Here is a 13,578-nt window from a genome sequence, read left to right on the forward strand (position 1 = left end):
CTGGCACAAAAACAGAAATATAGATCAATGGAACAGGATAGAGAGCCCAGAGATAAACCCATGCACCTACGGTCTACTAATGTATGACAAAGGAGTCCAGAATATACAAGGGAGTAAAGACAGTCTCTTCAATAAGTGGTGCTGGGAAAACTGGACAGCTACATGTAAAAGAATGAAATTAGAACACTTCCCAACATCATACACAAAAACAAACTCAAAATGGATTAAAGACCTAAATGTAAGACTGGACACTATAAAACTCTTAGAGGAAAACATACAAAGAACACTCTTTGACATAAACCACAGCAAGATCTTTTTTGACCAACCTCCTAGAATACTGGAAATAAAAACAAAAATAAACAAATGGGACCTAATGTAACTTAAAAGCTTTTGCACAGCAACGGAAACTACAAACAAGATGAAAAGGCAACCCTCAGAATGGGAGATAATATTTGCAAACGAAATCAATGGACAAAGGATTAATCTCCAAAGTATATAAACAGCTCACGCAGTTCAGTATTAAAAAAACAAACAACCCAATGAAAAAATGGGTGGAGGACCTAAAGACATATTTCTCTAAAGAAGACATACAAATGCTCAAGGAGTACATGAAAACATGCTCAACACCGCAAATTATTAAAGAAATGCAAATCAAAATTACGATTAGGTTATCACCTCACACCAGTTAGAATGGGCATCATCAGAAAATCTACAAACAACAAATGCTGGAGAGGGTGTGGAGAAAAGGGAACCCTCTTGCACCATTGGTGGGAATGTAAACTGATACAGCCAGTATGGAGAACAATATGCAGGTTCCTTAAAAATCTAAAAACAGAATTACCGTATGACCCAGCAATCCCACTACTGGGCATATATCCAGAGAAAACCATAATTCAAAACGACACATGCACCCGAATGTTCATTGCAGCACTATTTACAATAGCCAGGACATGGAAGCAACCTAAATGCCCATCAACAGATGAATGGATAAAGATGATGTGGTACATATATACAATGGAATATTACTCAGCCATAAAAGGGAACGAAATTGGGTCATTTGTAGAGACGTGGATGGATCTAGAGACTGTCATACAGAGTGAAGTAAGTCAAAAAGAGAAAAACAAATATCGTATATTAACGCATGTATGTGGAACCTAGAGAAATGGTACAGATGAACCGGTTTGCAGGGCAGAAATTGAGACACAGATGTAGAGAATAAACGTATGGACAGCAAGGGGAGACAGTGGCCAGTGGGTGAGGTGGTGGTGGTGGGATGAACTGAGAGATTGGGATTGACATGTATACACTAATATGTATAAAATGGATAACTAATAAGAACCTGCTGTATAAAAAAATAAAATTCAAATAATAAATAAAAATAGAAAAAAAAAGAACATGTTGCCACTTCTTCAGTGATAGTAAATGCTGCTGAAACATTTGCAAAATGGAGGGAAAAAAAAACAGAGAAAGATCCCGCATGCCCAACTAAAGATCCCACATGTGGCAATGAAGATCCTGTGTGCCAAAACGAATACCTGGTGTAGCCAAATAAATAAACAAACAAATAAATAAATATATATTTTTTTTAAAAAAGAGCAGCTCTGGGTGATTTTCTTCCTTTTCATTTATATTTTTCAATTTGCCACAATTGATGTGTAATACTATTAAGAAAAAAAATCTGTGGAAAAACAGACTCAAGTGCTTCTACGTACACACACACATATATACAGTAATATGGTATACATACACAAAAACTGAATATGCCTTGCTGAGAATCTCTATCTTCTTAGAATCACTACTTCTTAGAATCCAGACTTTTTTGTTGTCTGGATCAATTGTCACATAAGGCTTAACATGTAGGACAATCTATATAAAAAAACCAAACACTGATTTTCTTGGCTGTAACTAGCATGGCAAAACAACAGTTATTATAGGGATAATTCATCAATAACACATGATGGATTTTTTTTTAGCTTCTTCACCCCAAATAAGGTTGCTTCATCCATCATATTTTTTGGTTCTGCACTGAGGGAGAGATTTCTAACAAGATTTAGTCAGAATTTAGGACATCTAAATTGACCTCTGAGTAGGTAAGAGATCTCCTTGTATTAAAGAATAAAATGAAGCCATTTCTTGATGCCCTCCTAGTTCTTTCAAATCATAAATGTGAACAAGTTAGTTGTAGCATTTGTATTTTTCCATTATGTAGATAACCAAAAGGTGGTAAACTTCTAACAATTATATGTGGGGGAAAGAGGAAGGACTACTGTGGATTCTAACTGATAACTGCAAGGTATCATACTATTCCTTGTGCTTATCCCCAGGAAAATACCGAAGAGGAAAATGTGGTAGTAATAGTGGCTATCCAAATTCTGGGTCACTGACAAGATTTTCCAATATCATTAAATTTTATTGGCCTGCTCCCCAGTCACCGTGTAAATATGAATTACCAACCACATTACCTCCTCCTCAGGGGACAGGTTTCCTTTGCTACTGCTGACAGGAAAACCACTGCCAAATTCCTTGGAATGAATGTCTGCTCCATACTCAACTGTCACATCCTCCTCAATGCTGCTCACCAGCCTCCAGAATTCCTTCTCCACAAGTTCCGTAGGTACCATCTGTGACAACAGGTATCAAAAATGATCACAGACCACTATATTTTGGCCCCATGTCTCCATGAGCACTAAGACTATCAGACACCAATCCCTACATCCACATTCCACAATCACATACATGAACAGGCATGTTGAAGTAGTCCACCTTGAAGGAATCAGCCATTTCACCAAAGCTCTGCAAAGTGTACTCCTGGGTAGCCTGCTCAAAGCCAAAGGCTTCCGGGGGTTTCTTACACTCCTGAAATAGAAAATATTTCAGTAAGACAGAGGCAATAGACAACAAACCCCTTCAAAAAACCAGCTAGAGATATATCTTATGTTATTCCTCCACTTAAATTTTCCAGGTAGAATAGTTTCTTTAATATCTACTAAACTTATTTCCTTTTGTTCCTTTGGTTCACATCATCTGGATTATAGTCCTTCCTGTCTTAAATTTCTACCATCCTACAGCTACTCTACCCAACCATTCTTTCATTTACTGTGTCACTGACAGCTAATTATAACCTAACAAAAGTTATTAACTTAGAAAAATGGAGGTACCTACTTTACTCTTTCCTAAAACCAGGAGTCTGTATTAAAAACAATTACCAAGAACTAAATTTAAAACATCTATCGTGGACAGCCCTTACCGCCATGATACACTTTGGGCACCTCCAGACCCCTCTGGGGATTTCAGGAAGGGGTGGCAATAGGCAAAAGATGTGATAATTGTCATTACAGCCATCACAAAGAAGAAGTTTATCATCTTCATCCCCTCTAGAGCACATTCGGCAAACATATGAGTCAATCTACCAGGAAAAATAAAATAATATTAAGTTGCTTGTCCAAGGAAACTTTATCCTAGGCTTCCAGACCATTCATTCTGAACACCCACCACCAGTCAATGACTATGCATTGTTCTACTCATGACTTCACTCATGACCTCACTATCTGGTGAAAAATATGACAACATAAATAATTACTATGCATGTTAAGAAATGAACCATATTAAGGTGTGCTGGAAGAAACAAAAAGTAGACTTTAAGTTTCACGGTACAAACCCAAATCATGAAGGTACATACTAGCATAGATCATTCAGAGAATTACCTATGTTAATAATAGCTGGTATAGACTGCAAGTTGAATATAAATAGGTCAAATGACCCACTATCCAGTTATACCTGCTATTCTAATGTGAAGTTTAACAGGTTTCCATTTCATTTAACTGTCTTCAGTTTAGATAATGAATTAGATAGGTCATAAGGACAGAAAGATTAAGGCAAGGTCTAACAGCTTGGATTCTTAGCTACTACTGAAATAATTTATTATGAAGTACACTTTAAAAAGATGAGACACTAGTAGACTTTTACCAGGAAGGATTCATTACTGAAAAATTACTTGCAGTGAGGATAGGCTACATTGGGAGAATGAAGAAGTAACATGATCAGTAAAGAGCACAAAGACACAACTGAGAGTGGGAGAAAAAAATCTGCTTAGTATATGGAGGTAGACACACACACATCAATTCTCTTATTAATCTGTAGATATTATAATTTGTCAAGAACATGTATATGTAAACATATGCATTTACAAACATATGTAAATATATGTAAATTTATAAAATATACACGTTTATACACAGATATATACATTGGCATATACTTACATATATGTATGTAGGCAGTTACCCTCAGTCACAGCAATTCCAATACTATATATATACACCACGTAAGTGTCTACATAGCTTACCTAAAGTCATGTAATTTAATAGTAGTATTATCTATAGTAGCCCCAATCTGGAAAGTACTAAAAACACAGGGTTAAGTGGGGACACAATCCCAATGGTGGTAGTAAAGATAATCCTTCAGTGGACATGATTAAGAGGAAGGAGAAAGCAAATTTATCACTTTAAAAAATGTAGCAACTCTAGCATACTGAAGAGATTATAAAATCTTTCAGGTGAAGTGGAGGAAAAGGTGAAAAGAAAGATTTATATGCATAAACGAGTTAAGTAAAGCAATATCATAGGAGAGGCACTACTATGTAAAATGTGGTTTTTAGACCCCTGACGCCATTTGCCAGAAAACAGCTCTTTCACATAATTTATATTTAATCACATTGTCTCCTACCACATTAAGATGTAAAAGTTAAGAATGTGCTTATCACTGGAGTTGAAAAGACACAAAAGTTTGGAGGAAAGTTCTGATATAGAACATAGGATATGAATTTTGCTCCTGACTATAATACTTGAGTATGTTCTTTCTCCCTCCTGGCCATCAGGAGGCCATTCATATTTAAAGGGCTCAGAAGTAAACTGAAGGAAGGAGAAAGTAAGGTGCGATAAAATAATTTTAGCTTCCATCTCATCCTGATAGTTCATAAACAGTGTTAAGAGTCCTTACAAACTGGGTATTGCTTTGATTCTTCCGCAGCCGCATGGTCATATTGGTGCAGGGCTCTAGGCTGTTACTCGAATCCTCCTTGGGCAGTGCTGACATCACTTTCCAGTTCCCACTCGGTTCCTCCTTCATTGTAACAGTGGAGGGGCATACGACCCCTTCTTTATCTAGGAGAGTCAGAAACAAACCTGAAAACAAACAAATCCATCTGCCATCAGGATTAACAAACTGTCTTCCCCATGGTACTTTAGTACTTTACCCCTCACTTTGCCTCATAGCCTATTAGGCTTCACCTTTCTTCCGTAAAGTCTTATCCTTGGCTACGAGGCCCAAGCCCATCATCTTGGGACCTGCCCCATAGATTTGTAGCTTCTTCAGCTCTGGGTTTTTCTCAATGTCTTCTTCTGTGGGTTCTGGCTGTTGAAAGAAGGTTCAGAGAAGGAAGTGAGTTTTATATAAACAGGCATTATACTTAAGAAATAGATTTTCAATTTGCAAAATATTCCAGCAGTATAAATGGAAAAGAGGTCATAAAAATTCAAGTCAGTCAACAGCCTCCACCTCGTTTACTGATGTATTTTTATCTGTGGGTAACGGGTGACCAGGGACGGACAAACGAAGAGAGAAATTTGAGATGTAATAGTCTCGATTTTTTTCACGCTATAAAGGATATGGTAGAGTACTCCAGTATGTTAAGCTTAAGTATCACAAAATATATAACTTATACCAAAGAGTGCAATAAATTAATTATAAAAAAGCCCCCTTCTGCAACTCAGTTGAAGATGCAAATGGGAAAATAAGAGGACTCCTACTATTCTACTGTTCTGTTTGAACTCAGATCATGAGAAATAATTCCTTTCTCCTGACAATGTATTTAAAGACCTGGGAAAGTAGAAATATGTTATGTGTCAAAAAATACACACATTATATGCCATTTTCAGCACATCTCTTTTTAGTGAACACCACGAAATATAGTTTATCGACTGTTTCAGTTATGAACAAAAACTTAAATTTAAGCTCTATTACATTTCTTCTTTCCATCTAAAATCTGACGTTATCTAACTTTTATTCTACATATATATAAAAACACATATGATAACCGATTTTCTGGTTTTATTTCCAAAATAATTTATGCAAACAATATATATATTGTATGACCATATCCATGACAAACACAGCGTTAACTAGGGACACAGTGGTAGCAAAGATATCACTCAGTGATCAGGTAGAAATGATTAAAGGAAATGAAACATAGGAGGCTTGAGTTTAAAAGGACCATCAACATATATATCTGTCCCCTAGCTTATTATTCTATTATTATGGCATCAGAAAAGATTCAACCTACTCTTTTATTGTTTTTTTGGTATTATAAACAAATGATATAATTAGTTATACTAATCATATTCTAAATTTTTTATATTTTATGTTTCGACATCTTTTGAAGGGCCTTGCTGACTGGGGAGACTGTTCCTCCCAGGTCTAGCTAATTTCTAGAGGCAACAAACAACGGTCATATACAAACTAACTAATCCCAAGTCCATACCCCCAACCACCTCCTTATCTAACACTTACAAATGACGCCCAATTGTTTGGTTCCTGGCCAAATCAACCTCTGGCCAGGAACCAAACAACTAGGAAAAGTCCATAGGCCCCAAACCTTGCTGAGATTATTCAAACCAGCCAGTTATTTCTAAGATGTTTACCCTACTTTGCCTTGCTTTCCCTGAGGATACACTGATAAAGGCTGTGGCCTATGCCTTCCCCCTATTCTTTTCTGCCCCCCACAGACACTAATGTTTCCTTCCTCCTGTCGCCCTGTGGCATGGTATTCCTCTTGCTTCTAGGGGCACTGTGAGTAACATTAAAACTTTTCTTTCAAAGATACTGAGATCTCCCTGTTGGCATTCAGGCATTTTTATAAATTAAGACCTGGGCACAAATTAATAATACTCATATAATGGCTGCATGCTATTATGAAAGATTAATTGAGTTAAAACAGGACTGCATGCACATCTAAAATTTTAATTAAAAATTATAATTTTAGTACAATCTTTTACTCTACCAACAATATACTACGATCCCTAGTCCCTTATCCTTGACACATTTTCGCTTTTTGGCCAATTAGTTATTGTAAAAAGAAATATGTAACTATTTTATATTTTCAATTTGTTAGTAAGGTAAAACATTTGATTAATTATTTAGTAAGGTTAATGTAAGAGGAAGCTTGAAAACACACTGCAAAAGACAACTGCATCAGTTAGTAGGCGTGGGACTCCTAGGTGCCTTGTACATTTATAATTTCCTCTTATATCATATTAACTATACCATGACATATTCCCTTAATATACTCTATAGGTAACTGCTGGCAAAGCAAGTACCTTTTAAAAGAGTTAATACTTGCTTGTCTTAAAATATGAACTAACACAGTACTACTCTTAATCTTTCCGGCATCTTACTATTAATTCGTGTATTACATACACTTATGTATGAAGTGGAAAAACGACGTACATGTTAGTCCTCACAATTTCTTTGTCACCAGATTTACTTGTTTTCTTTTCTGCTCTACTTAGAATTTATTTGTATTTTTTCCCTGGTAATGTTTTGGAAATACAACCCCTTTCTTTCTTTTAGTAACCACATGGTTTTCTAGAATTTTTAAAACCTTTCCAGCACAGTGGACAATCCCATTCTTAAAAAAAACCTGACTAAAGATCATTTGATTGTGAAAATTTTTTTGGTCTTGACTGGCACTGACAATTTTGAAACGTATTTGTTTCCAAGTTATTACCTGATCATTTTTTCTTATTCAACTCATTTTCAGACACTTGTCTCTATACAGAACTAAAGTACTAATGCAGAATCCATTTCAATTTCAATAATCTGAACATCACTATTTCTCATTTCTTCATTCTACATGACAATGTTAATTATTTTAAAACTTAATAGTACTAAGATTATTCACAACCTAACTAAAGATACACACAACCTTATGCTAAGATATTTCAGAAGTAGATACATTCAAAATTTTATGAAAATATACGCAGACATACAAAACAGGCTAAGACAAATAAGAAGACTGTACTGTTCATATTTTAAATTTTCTGTATATTATGATGTTTGACATCTTGAAAAGTTTTCTGGCAGTGGAGAGACTGCCCCTTCCAGGCTAGCCAATTCTTCAAGATTGGACTCACCAGAGAGTACACCTTGATATGCAAACTAACCAGCCCAGAGCCATACCTCCTGTGTCTCGCTCCTGCACCCCAGGAGGCAACATTTCTCTGCCATAATCATGCAGGGCCAGGTGTCAGGAAAGTAGGGACCACCCTGTAAGTCAAAGCTCACTGAAATTGTTCAAAGTAGCCAATCCTAACCTGTCCTTCCCTTGGAAACCTAAATAAAGGCTGTGGTTTAGGCTCACCCTTCTCTCCTGCCCCACGCTCATGTTTCTACTGTATTTTGTTTTCCTGAGCCTTTCTTATGTCACCTCTCAAGGCAGCATCTGACTGCCCATCTCATAAAAGAACACATAATGAAAACCAATGGTTTCAAAATTAAACTATATAGTATGCTTAATAAAAACCATCACAAGATTCATAAAAGTTCACCCTTAAGACAACATTAGAAGAATACACGTTTGCTTTTAAAATGTACAAAAGGAAAAGTACAAAAGAAAAATACTGCACACCATACCTATGAAACAACTCATTCACTTTCAATTAATTCAACCATGAACCAGCTATAGGTTAAAAAAAAAAAAAGAATGTCTTATATAAATGGACTGTCCGTAAAAGGGAGTCCTAGATGAACTTTGGCAGTTTGTAGGGAAAAACAAACAGGCACTCACATCAGGCTGTAGTCTTTTTGCCCGCCGACTATAGCTGCTGAACTTGGAAGGCTGCACAGACTGTCTAAGGGGAATGCTGTGAGGTTTGTATTCCTTGTCTTTTTCCTCACTGTCAAATGGCTGAGTGTTACACTGCTGGGGATAGGGAAAAGTGAAGTATCAGGAAATGAGTAATATTCACAATCAGCAAATAACTAAGTGATTCTCTCATCCTAAATCTCTGGCAAGAAAAGCTGTACTTTTTGGTAAATTATAGAAATCTACCCTTCTGTTCTTTGGAATGAAAATTCCTCTACATCTTTGCATACACATAAGCAGTAGAGCCTAGTGAAGACCCACAGTCTTGGGGACCAAGGTTTGAACCTGGACTTCTACCCTTACTTTCTGTGTGCCTTATGCACTTCAAATCTAATAAAACCAGGTAAGTTAAAATTAATATGTTTACACACATACATGATACACATGTAGTTTTAAAAAGTGTTCTGGATGTAATAAAACCTAAAAAGTTATTATTTAAGATAACCAGCTAAATCAGTTGCCACTCCTTGTTAAGCCCAAGTTACACCATGGTTTTATTCCTAAACTCTTTTTACATGAACTATCCTCCGTAAGTTTAATAACTCATAAGAATTATCTTTTTCACGGAGAATGGCTAAAATAAGAACTGCTTTTCTCTAACTCCTACTTTAAGACCTTGTCCATGAAAACCCTAAGACACAGGGAAAGGACACTCCACTTCCCATAATCTAACCTAGAAGGTGTAAAACCTTTTCATACATGCTGCACAATATTTTACAGGGCCAGTTCTTGGTATTTCTAATTTTGTCAATGAGCTAAAGACTCTCTAAACCTTGACTATTCAGAAGAAAGCCCAACCAGAAAAGGGAAGGTAAGAGGAAAAGCAACAAAATCACATTAGGATCCAAACCAGCTAAGGGACCTCACCACAAGGTTAGCTCCAGACTGAAACATTTCATAAGGATAAATGATACGTTCATAGTGAGATCGTAGCAGGGAGCCAATGTTTTTGCCTGGTGGGTAGCTGAGGCGCTGGGCAACTCGGGCCCATCGTCGGTCCTTACAGATGGCTTCATAGCCACCTTCCTCCATCACAATCTGAAAGAATAAGAAAGGGTATAGATTAACTGTGAACACACTGGAAAGACCTAAAAAATTGCAATGAGGCTTAAAATGAGTGCTCTCTGCCCCCCAGTACCAATTATTCCAGGTCTCAAAGATTGTGTCAAGCAATGTTGGCAGGACTACGTCCCAAGTGAAAGTTCAAATAGCAGGGTTGTCATCTTGAAGACTGAGCCCTAGTTTACCTGCTCTAGTACTAGTTGGTAGAGGAAGTCCCAGACTGAAAATCTGCATACAACAAGTGGCTCTCTCTAGGTCCCGGTTTCTACGAAATCTAATAAATCACTGCTGGAGCACTGAGGGAAAAAATGTTGGCAGACTCTTGTGTTCTCTCCTTTCCTGTCCAAACACAATGTTCAACAACAGATGTGTCCAAAGTAATGTTTTTTGTTTGTTTTTCCTTTTAAAAGCAGAAGTACTCTTACCTTACTAAGACTGTAGAGGTCCAAGATCCTCCGCTCCACATTGGGAATTTTTAAAGAAGAACCTTGAATTTCCCAGAATTTTGCAATCTGGTCCAAATAATTCAGTTTCACTCTGGTCTGAGCCTAGAGAATAGAGAGCCCTATGAGTTTGTCTTACTCCTTATCCTGACTTTGGTGCAGTATGAAATGGGTGAGCAAGTATCGTTCCGTATTTTCTATGGCTTTCTACTAGGCTAGAATCTAGGCTTCACTGCCTTTAACACCACTGGTGTCCATAAATAGCTCAAATAAACTAATTCTTTCACGTGAGAGGAGGAACTCAGAAAGTGATGCCTCAAAGTCAAAACACTTCGTGCCTAAGTTTAAAGCGTTATCTTTGGGCTTAATGAATGCTGAATAAGAGTATTTAGGCTCAATCTTATATCTTCCTCAAGATAGAGCCATCTAGAGTCTACAGAAACACAACTGAAGGGAATAAAGTTGTTTTCCTTTCCATGTCATAAACTCAAGACATGAGACCAGTTTATGAATTATCATTCTCTTACCTTAAGCCATTTTGGAGCTTTTAGTCACCAACCACAGTCAAAACAGACAATGCCAAACCATTCATATGCTTTCCAAAAATAATACTAAACCGAATATGGACACTCTTGAGTACTTTAAACAAGATTTTCCTCTCCTACTTACTCTAACACATTCTTAAATACAGTCATACATACACCACCACCAGCCTTAAGGTAGAAATTTAGGAGGCCAGATTTCTGCTCTGTACTTTGCTTTTGTTAAGGAAATCAGGGAAAATCCAAAATAATAAAATACAAAGTTACGGGGAAAAAAAAAATAGGAAAGACAGTATCTATTTTCTTGATAGGTCTAGTTTTAGCCCATTCTGTGGCAGAAAAAAAATATGTGATTCATCTCCCTAAATTTAAATGCTGTATATGTCCTGCCATTCTGCACAAGACTTTTTGCAGGATCAATATTCTTGGAAATAATGAAGCTGATGTTACAATCAAAATATATTTACTTCAAAACCTAACCTCTTAATGCGTTGTTATCAAACTACAAGCAAAACAAGATTGGAGCTGAGATTCCACTCTTAAGAGGGTGACAAATATTAAAGAAATACCTCTAGTTCATTTAGCCTCTGGATGCGTGGAGTAAATTTGAAGTTGTCAACTTCTACTGCAAAGGGAGGCTGCCAGTCCTAAAAGAAAGTGAAAGAACTTGGTTATTATAGCATAGGAAAAGATAAAGATAGAATTAGAATCTCCTGTTTCTATCTTAATATCCCTCATTTTAAGAGTTATTACTATTTTTGCCTCTAAAAGCCTCAAGGTGTTGCATCTTTAACACTAGGTCACTGGGGAAAAAAAATCTACTAATCCAAAGGTCTGCTTGGTATGTCTCCTCCAAAAAAGACAACAAAGAAAAACAAAAGAAAAAAGTCCCAAATTCTGACAAAATGAGGCCTAAAGCTCACTTTAAGAACAAAGGACAAAAAGGTTGTGAGAAAGGTCCTTATTGAAATGAAGATAACCCTATTATGAACAAGAAATTGTTTAATTTTCAAACTTAGACTATTATCTTTTCCTACTCTTGGTGGTCTGGCAAAGATGAACCGAAGCATAACTACTATACTGAGAAAAGTATTACCATTGAAATAGAAAAAAAGAGAATCAGGGAGTCAGGCTCAGCATGTGACTAATGAGCAGCATGCTGTGCAGTAAGTGGACACTACTCTGGATGTCATATTAGTTGTTTAAACTGATGGCCTAGGTTCATTTCAACTTGCATTCAAAATTCAGTCAAATAACAGTTTCAATTAGCAGTTTTAAGTATCCCAAAACAGAGAAGAAGCCTCTAAGTGAACTAACAGTACTTCGGTTGGTAGTAGGAGTTCCATATCCCTTCCCATTTTTAGGTATGTTTATCACACACATCGCAGGTCATATGAGAAAATGTAAACAACGGAGGCCCAGTGGCACAAATTCATGCAACTTTTCGTCGGTTCAATTACATATCAAATAACTTAGAATGAATTAAATGTCATTTAAATAAAGTATAAAAGACACATATCCCTATAACAGAGATGGGTGTAACACTGGCACAGCTGAGAATCAGTACCGATTCGGGCTTTTTAGTTATTCACATAAGTTTTTTGTTACTCCACGAAGTCTAGTGATAGGATATTAGTTTTCCGACACCAGCGCGTTTTAGTCAAACATTTACAAGGGGAGAAACTAGGAGCTACGTGGAGGATTCAATTAACTGGTTCCGAATCTAAGGCGTTAAGTAGCACAGTGGTCCTGCGATCACTGCAAAAGTCACCTTCAGGCCAAATTCTGCTTTAGCGGCTTACCGCGGGTGGGCGAATCTTGCAAATGCCGGACTTCTCGGCAATGGGCCTGATTTTCGCGATGTAGCCAAGGGGGTCTCGAAATTCTGCCCAACTGGGCTCGAACACCGGACACTCTGGCGGCGGTAGGAAGTCGTCCGTCCCCGGTTCCATGTCGGGCCCGAAAGCTAATCTGTAAAATACGATTTTGCTGTTTTTTTCAATAGCGCATGGATCCTTCCTACATAAAAAGTAAGTGCCACACAGCCTTTATTTTCTAGTAAACTCCAGAGTTATTTTAACGCATGTACGTGCTTACCAATCGTCAAGGATGCGTTTTACAGCCACCATCTTGAACCACCAGCCTTTCCGGTCTCTTTGCGTGCTGTGTCACTCCGCGCACCGATTCTTCAGCAGTTATCTATAACCTGAACGACGTTCTGAACGCTAGATAAAAGCTGAGATTGCAGAAGCAAGTTCACCACCGTAAAAGCACCACAAAGTAGCCACTAGCGTGATATTAAGTAGTTTTTTTAACGGAACAGAGGGGTAGAGTTACGACTACAAGCACCGGATCTTTTTTTAAAATGCCTATTGCGCATGTTACGCCTGCGCATTAGCGACGAAAGAATTTTGAAAACTCACCAGTGTGGCTGAACACTGCAATTGCAGCCCAAATGCTCCTCCGTTACTTTACCAGTATAAACCACAGCGACATTAATGCGTTTGCCAAAACGCAGTTTCTCTAGACCCTTACTGAGTTATCTGTGACAGGCCAGGCTTTATTGGAAAAGAACCCGTTGCAGCAGTTTTACAAACCTGGAACCATGATA

The 13,578-nt window shown here is 37.3% G+C and overlaps 1 protein-coding gene across 2 annotated transcripts in view; it reads right to left on the bottom strand.

Annotated features, from left to right (window-relative positions):
* LOC133082987 (lysine-specific demethylase 5D) overlaps nucleotides 1-13,247 on the bottom strand; it is a 49,724-nt gene extending 36,477 nt beyond the window's left edge. Inside the window, exons 1-11 of one of the 2 annotated variants that reach the window (XM_061179650.1) lie at nucleotides 13,065-13,247; nucleotides 12,770-12,938; nucleotides 11,537-11,614; nucleotides 10,408-10,530; nucleotides 9,788-9,958; nucleotides 8,843-8,977; nucleotides 5,289-5,412; nucleotides 4,999-5,162; nucleotides 3,248-3,406; nucleotides 2,737-2,856; nucleotides 2,463-2,621 (exon numbers count right to left, since the gene is read on the bottom strand). In XM_061179650.1, the coding sequence (XP_061035633.1) occupies nucleotides 2,463-2,621; nucleotides 2,737-2,856; nucleotides 3,248-3,406; nucleotides 4,999-5,162; nucleotides 5,289-5,412; nucleotides 8,843-8,977; nucleotides 9,788-9,958; nucleotides 10,408-10,530; nucleotides 11,537-11,614; nucleotides 12,770-12,919 (1,383 nt within the window). In that variant the 5' untranslated portion in view covers nucleotides 12,920-12,938; nucleotides 13,065-13,247. Of the gene's footprint in view, nucleotides 1-2,462; nucleotides 2,622-2,736; nucleotides 2,857-3,247; nucleotides 3,407-4,998; nucleotides 5,184-5,288; nucleotides 5,413-8,842; nucleotides 8,978-9,787; nucleotides 9,959-10,407; nucleotides 10,531-11,536; nucleotides 11,615-12,769; nucleotides 12,939-13,064 lie in introns of both variants that reach the window. The other variant, XM_061179649.1, reaches the window with a different exon arrangement.
* Between the last annotated feature and the right edge of the window lie 331 nt (nucleotides 13,248-13,578).

This window comes from Eubalaena glacialis, unplaced genomic scaffold, assembly GCF_028564815.1.
Source record: "Eubalaena glacialis isolate mEubGla1 unplaced genomic scaffold, mEubGla1.1.hap2.+ XY H_2, whole genome shotgun sequence".
Classification (NCBI taxonomy): domain Eukaryota; kingdom Metazoa; phylum Chordata; class Mammalia; order Artiodactyla; family Balaenidae; genus Eubalaena; species Eubalaena glacialis.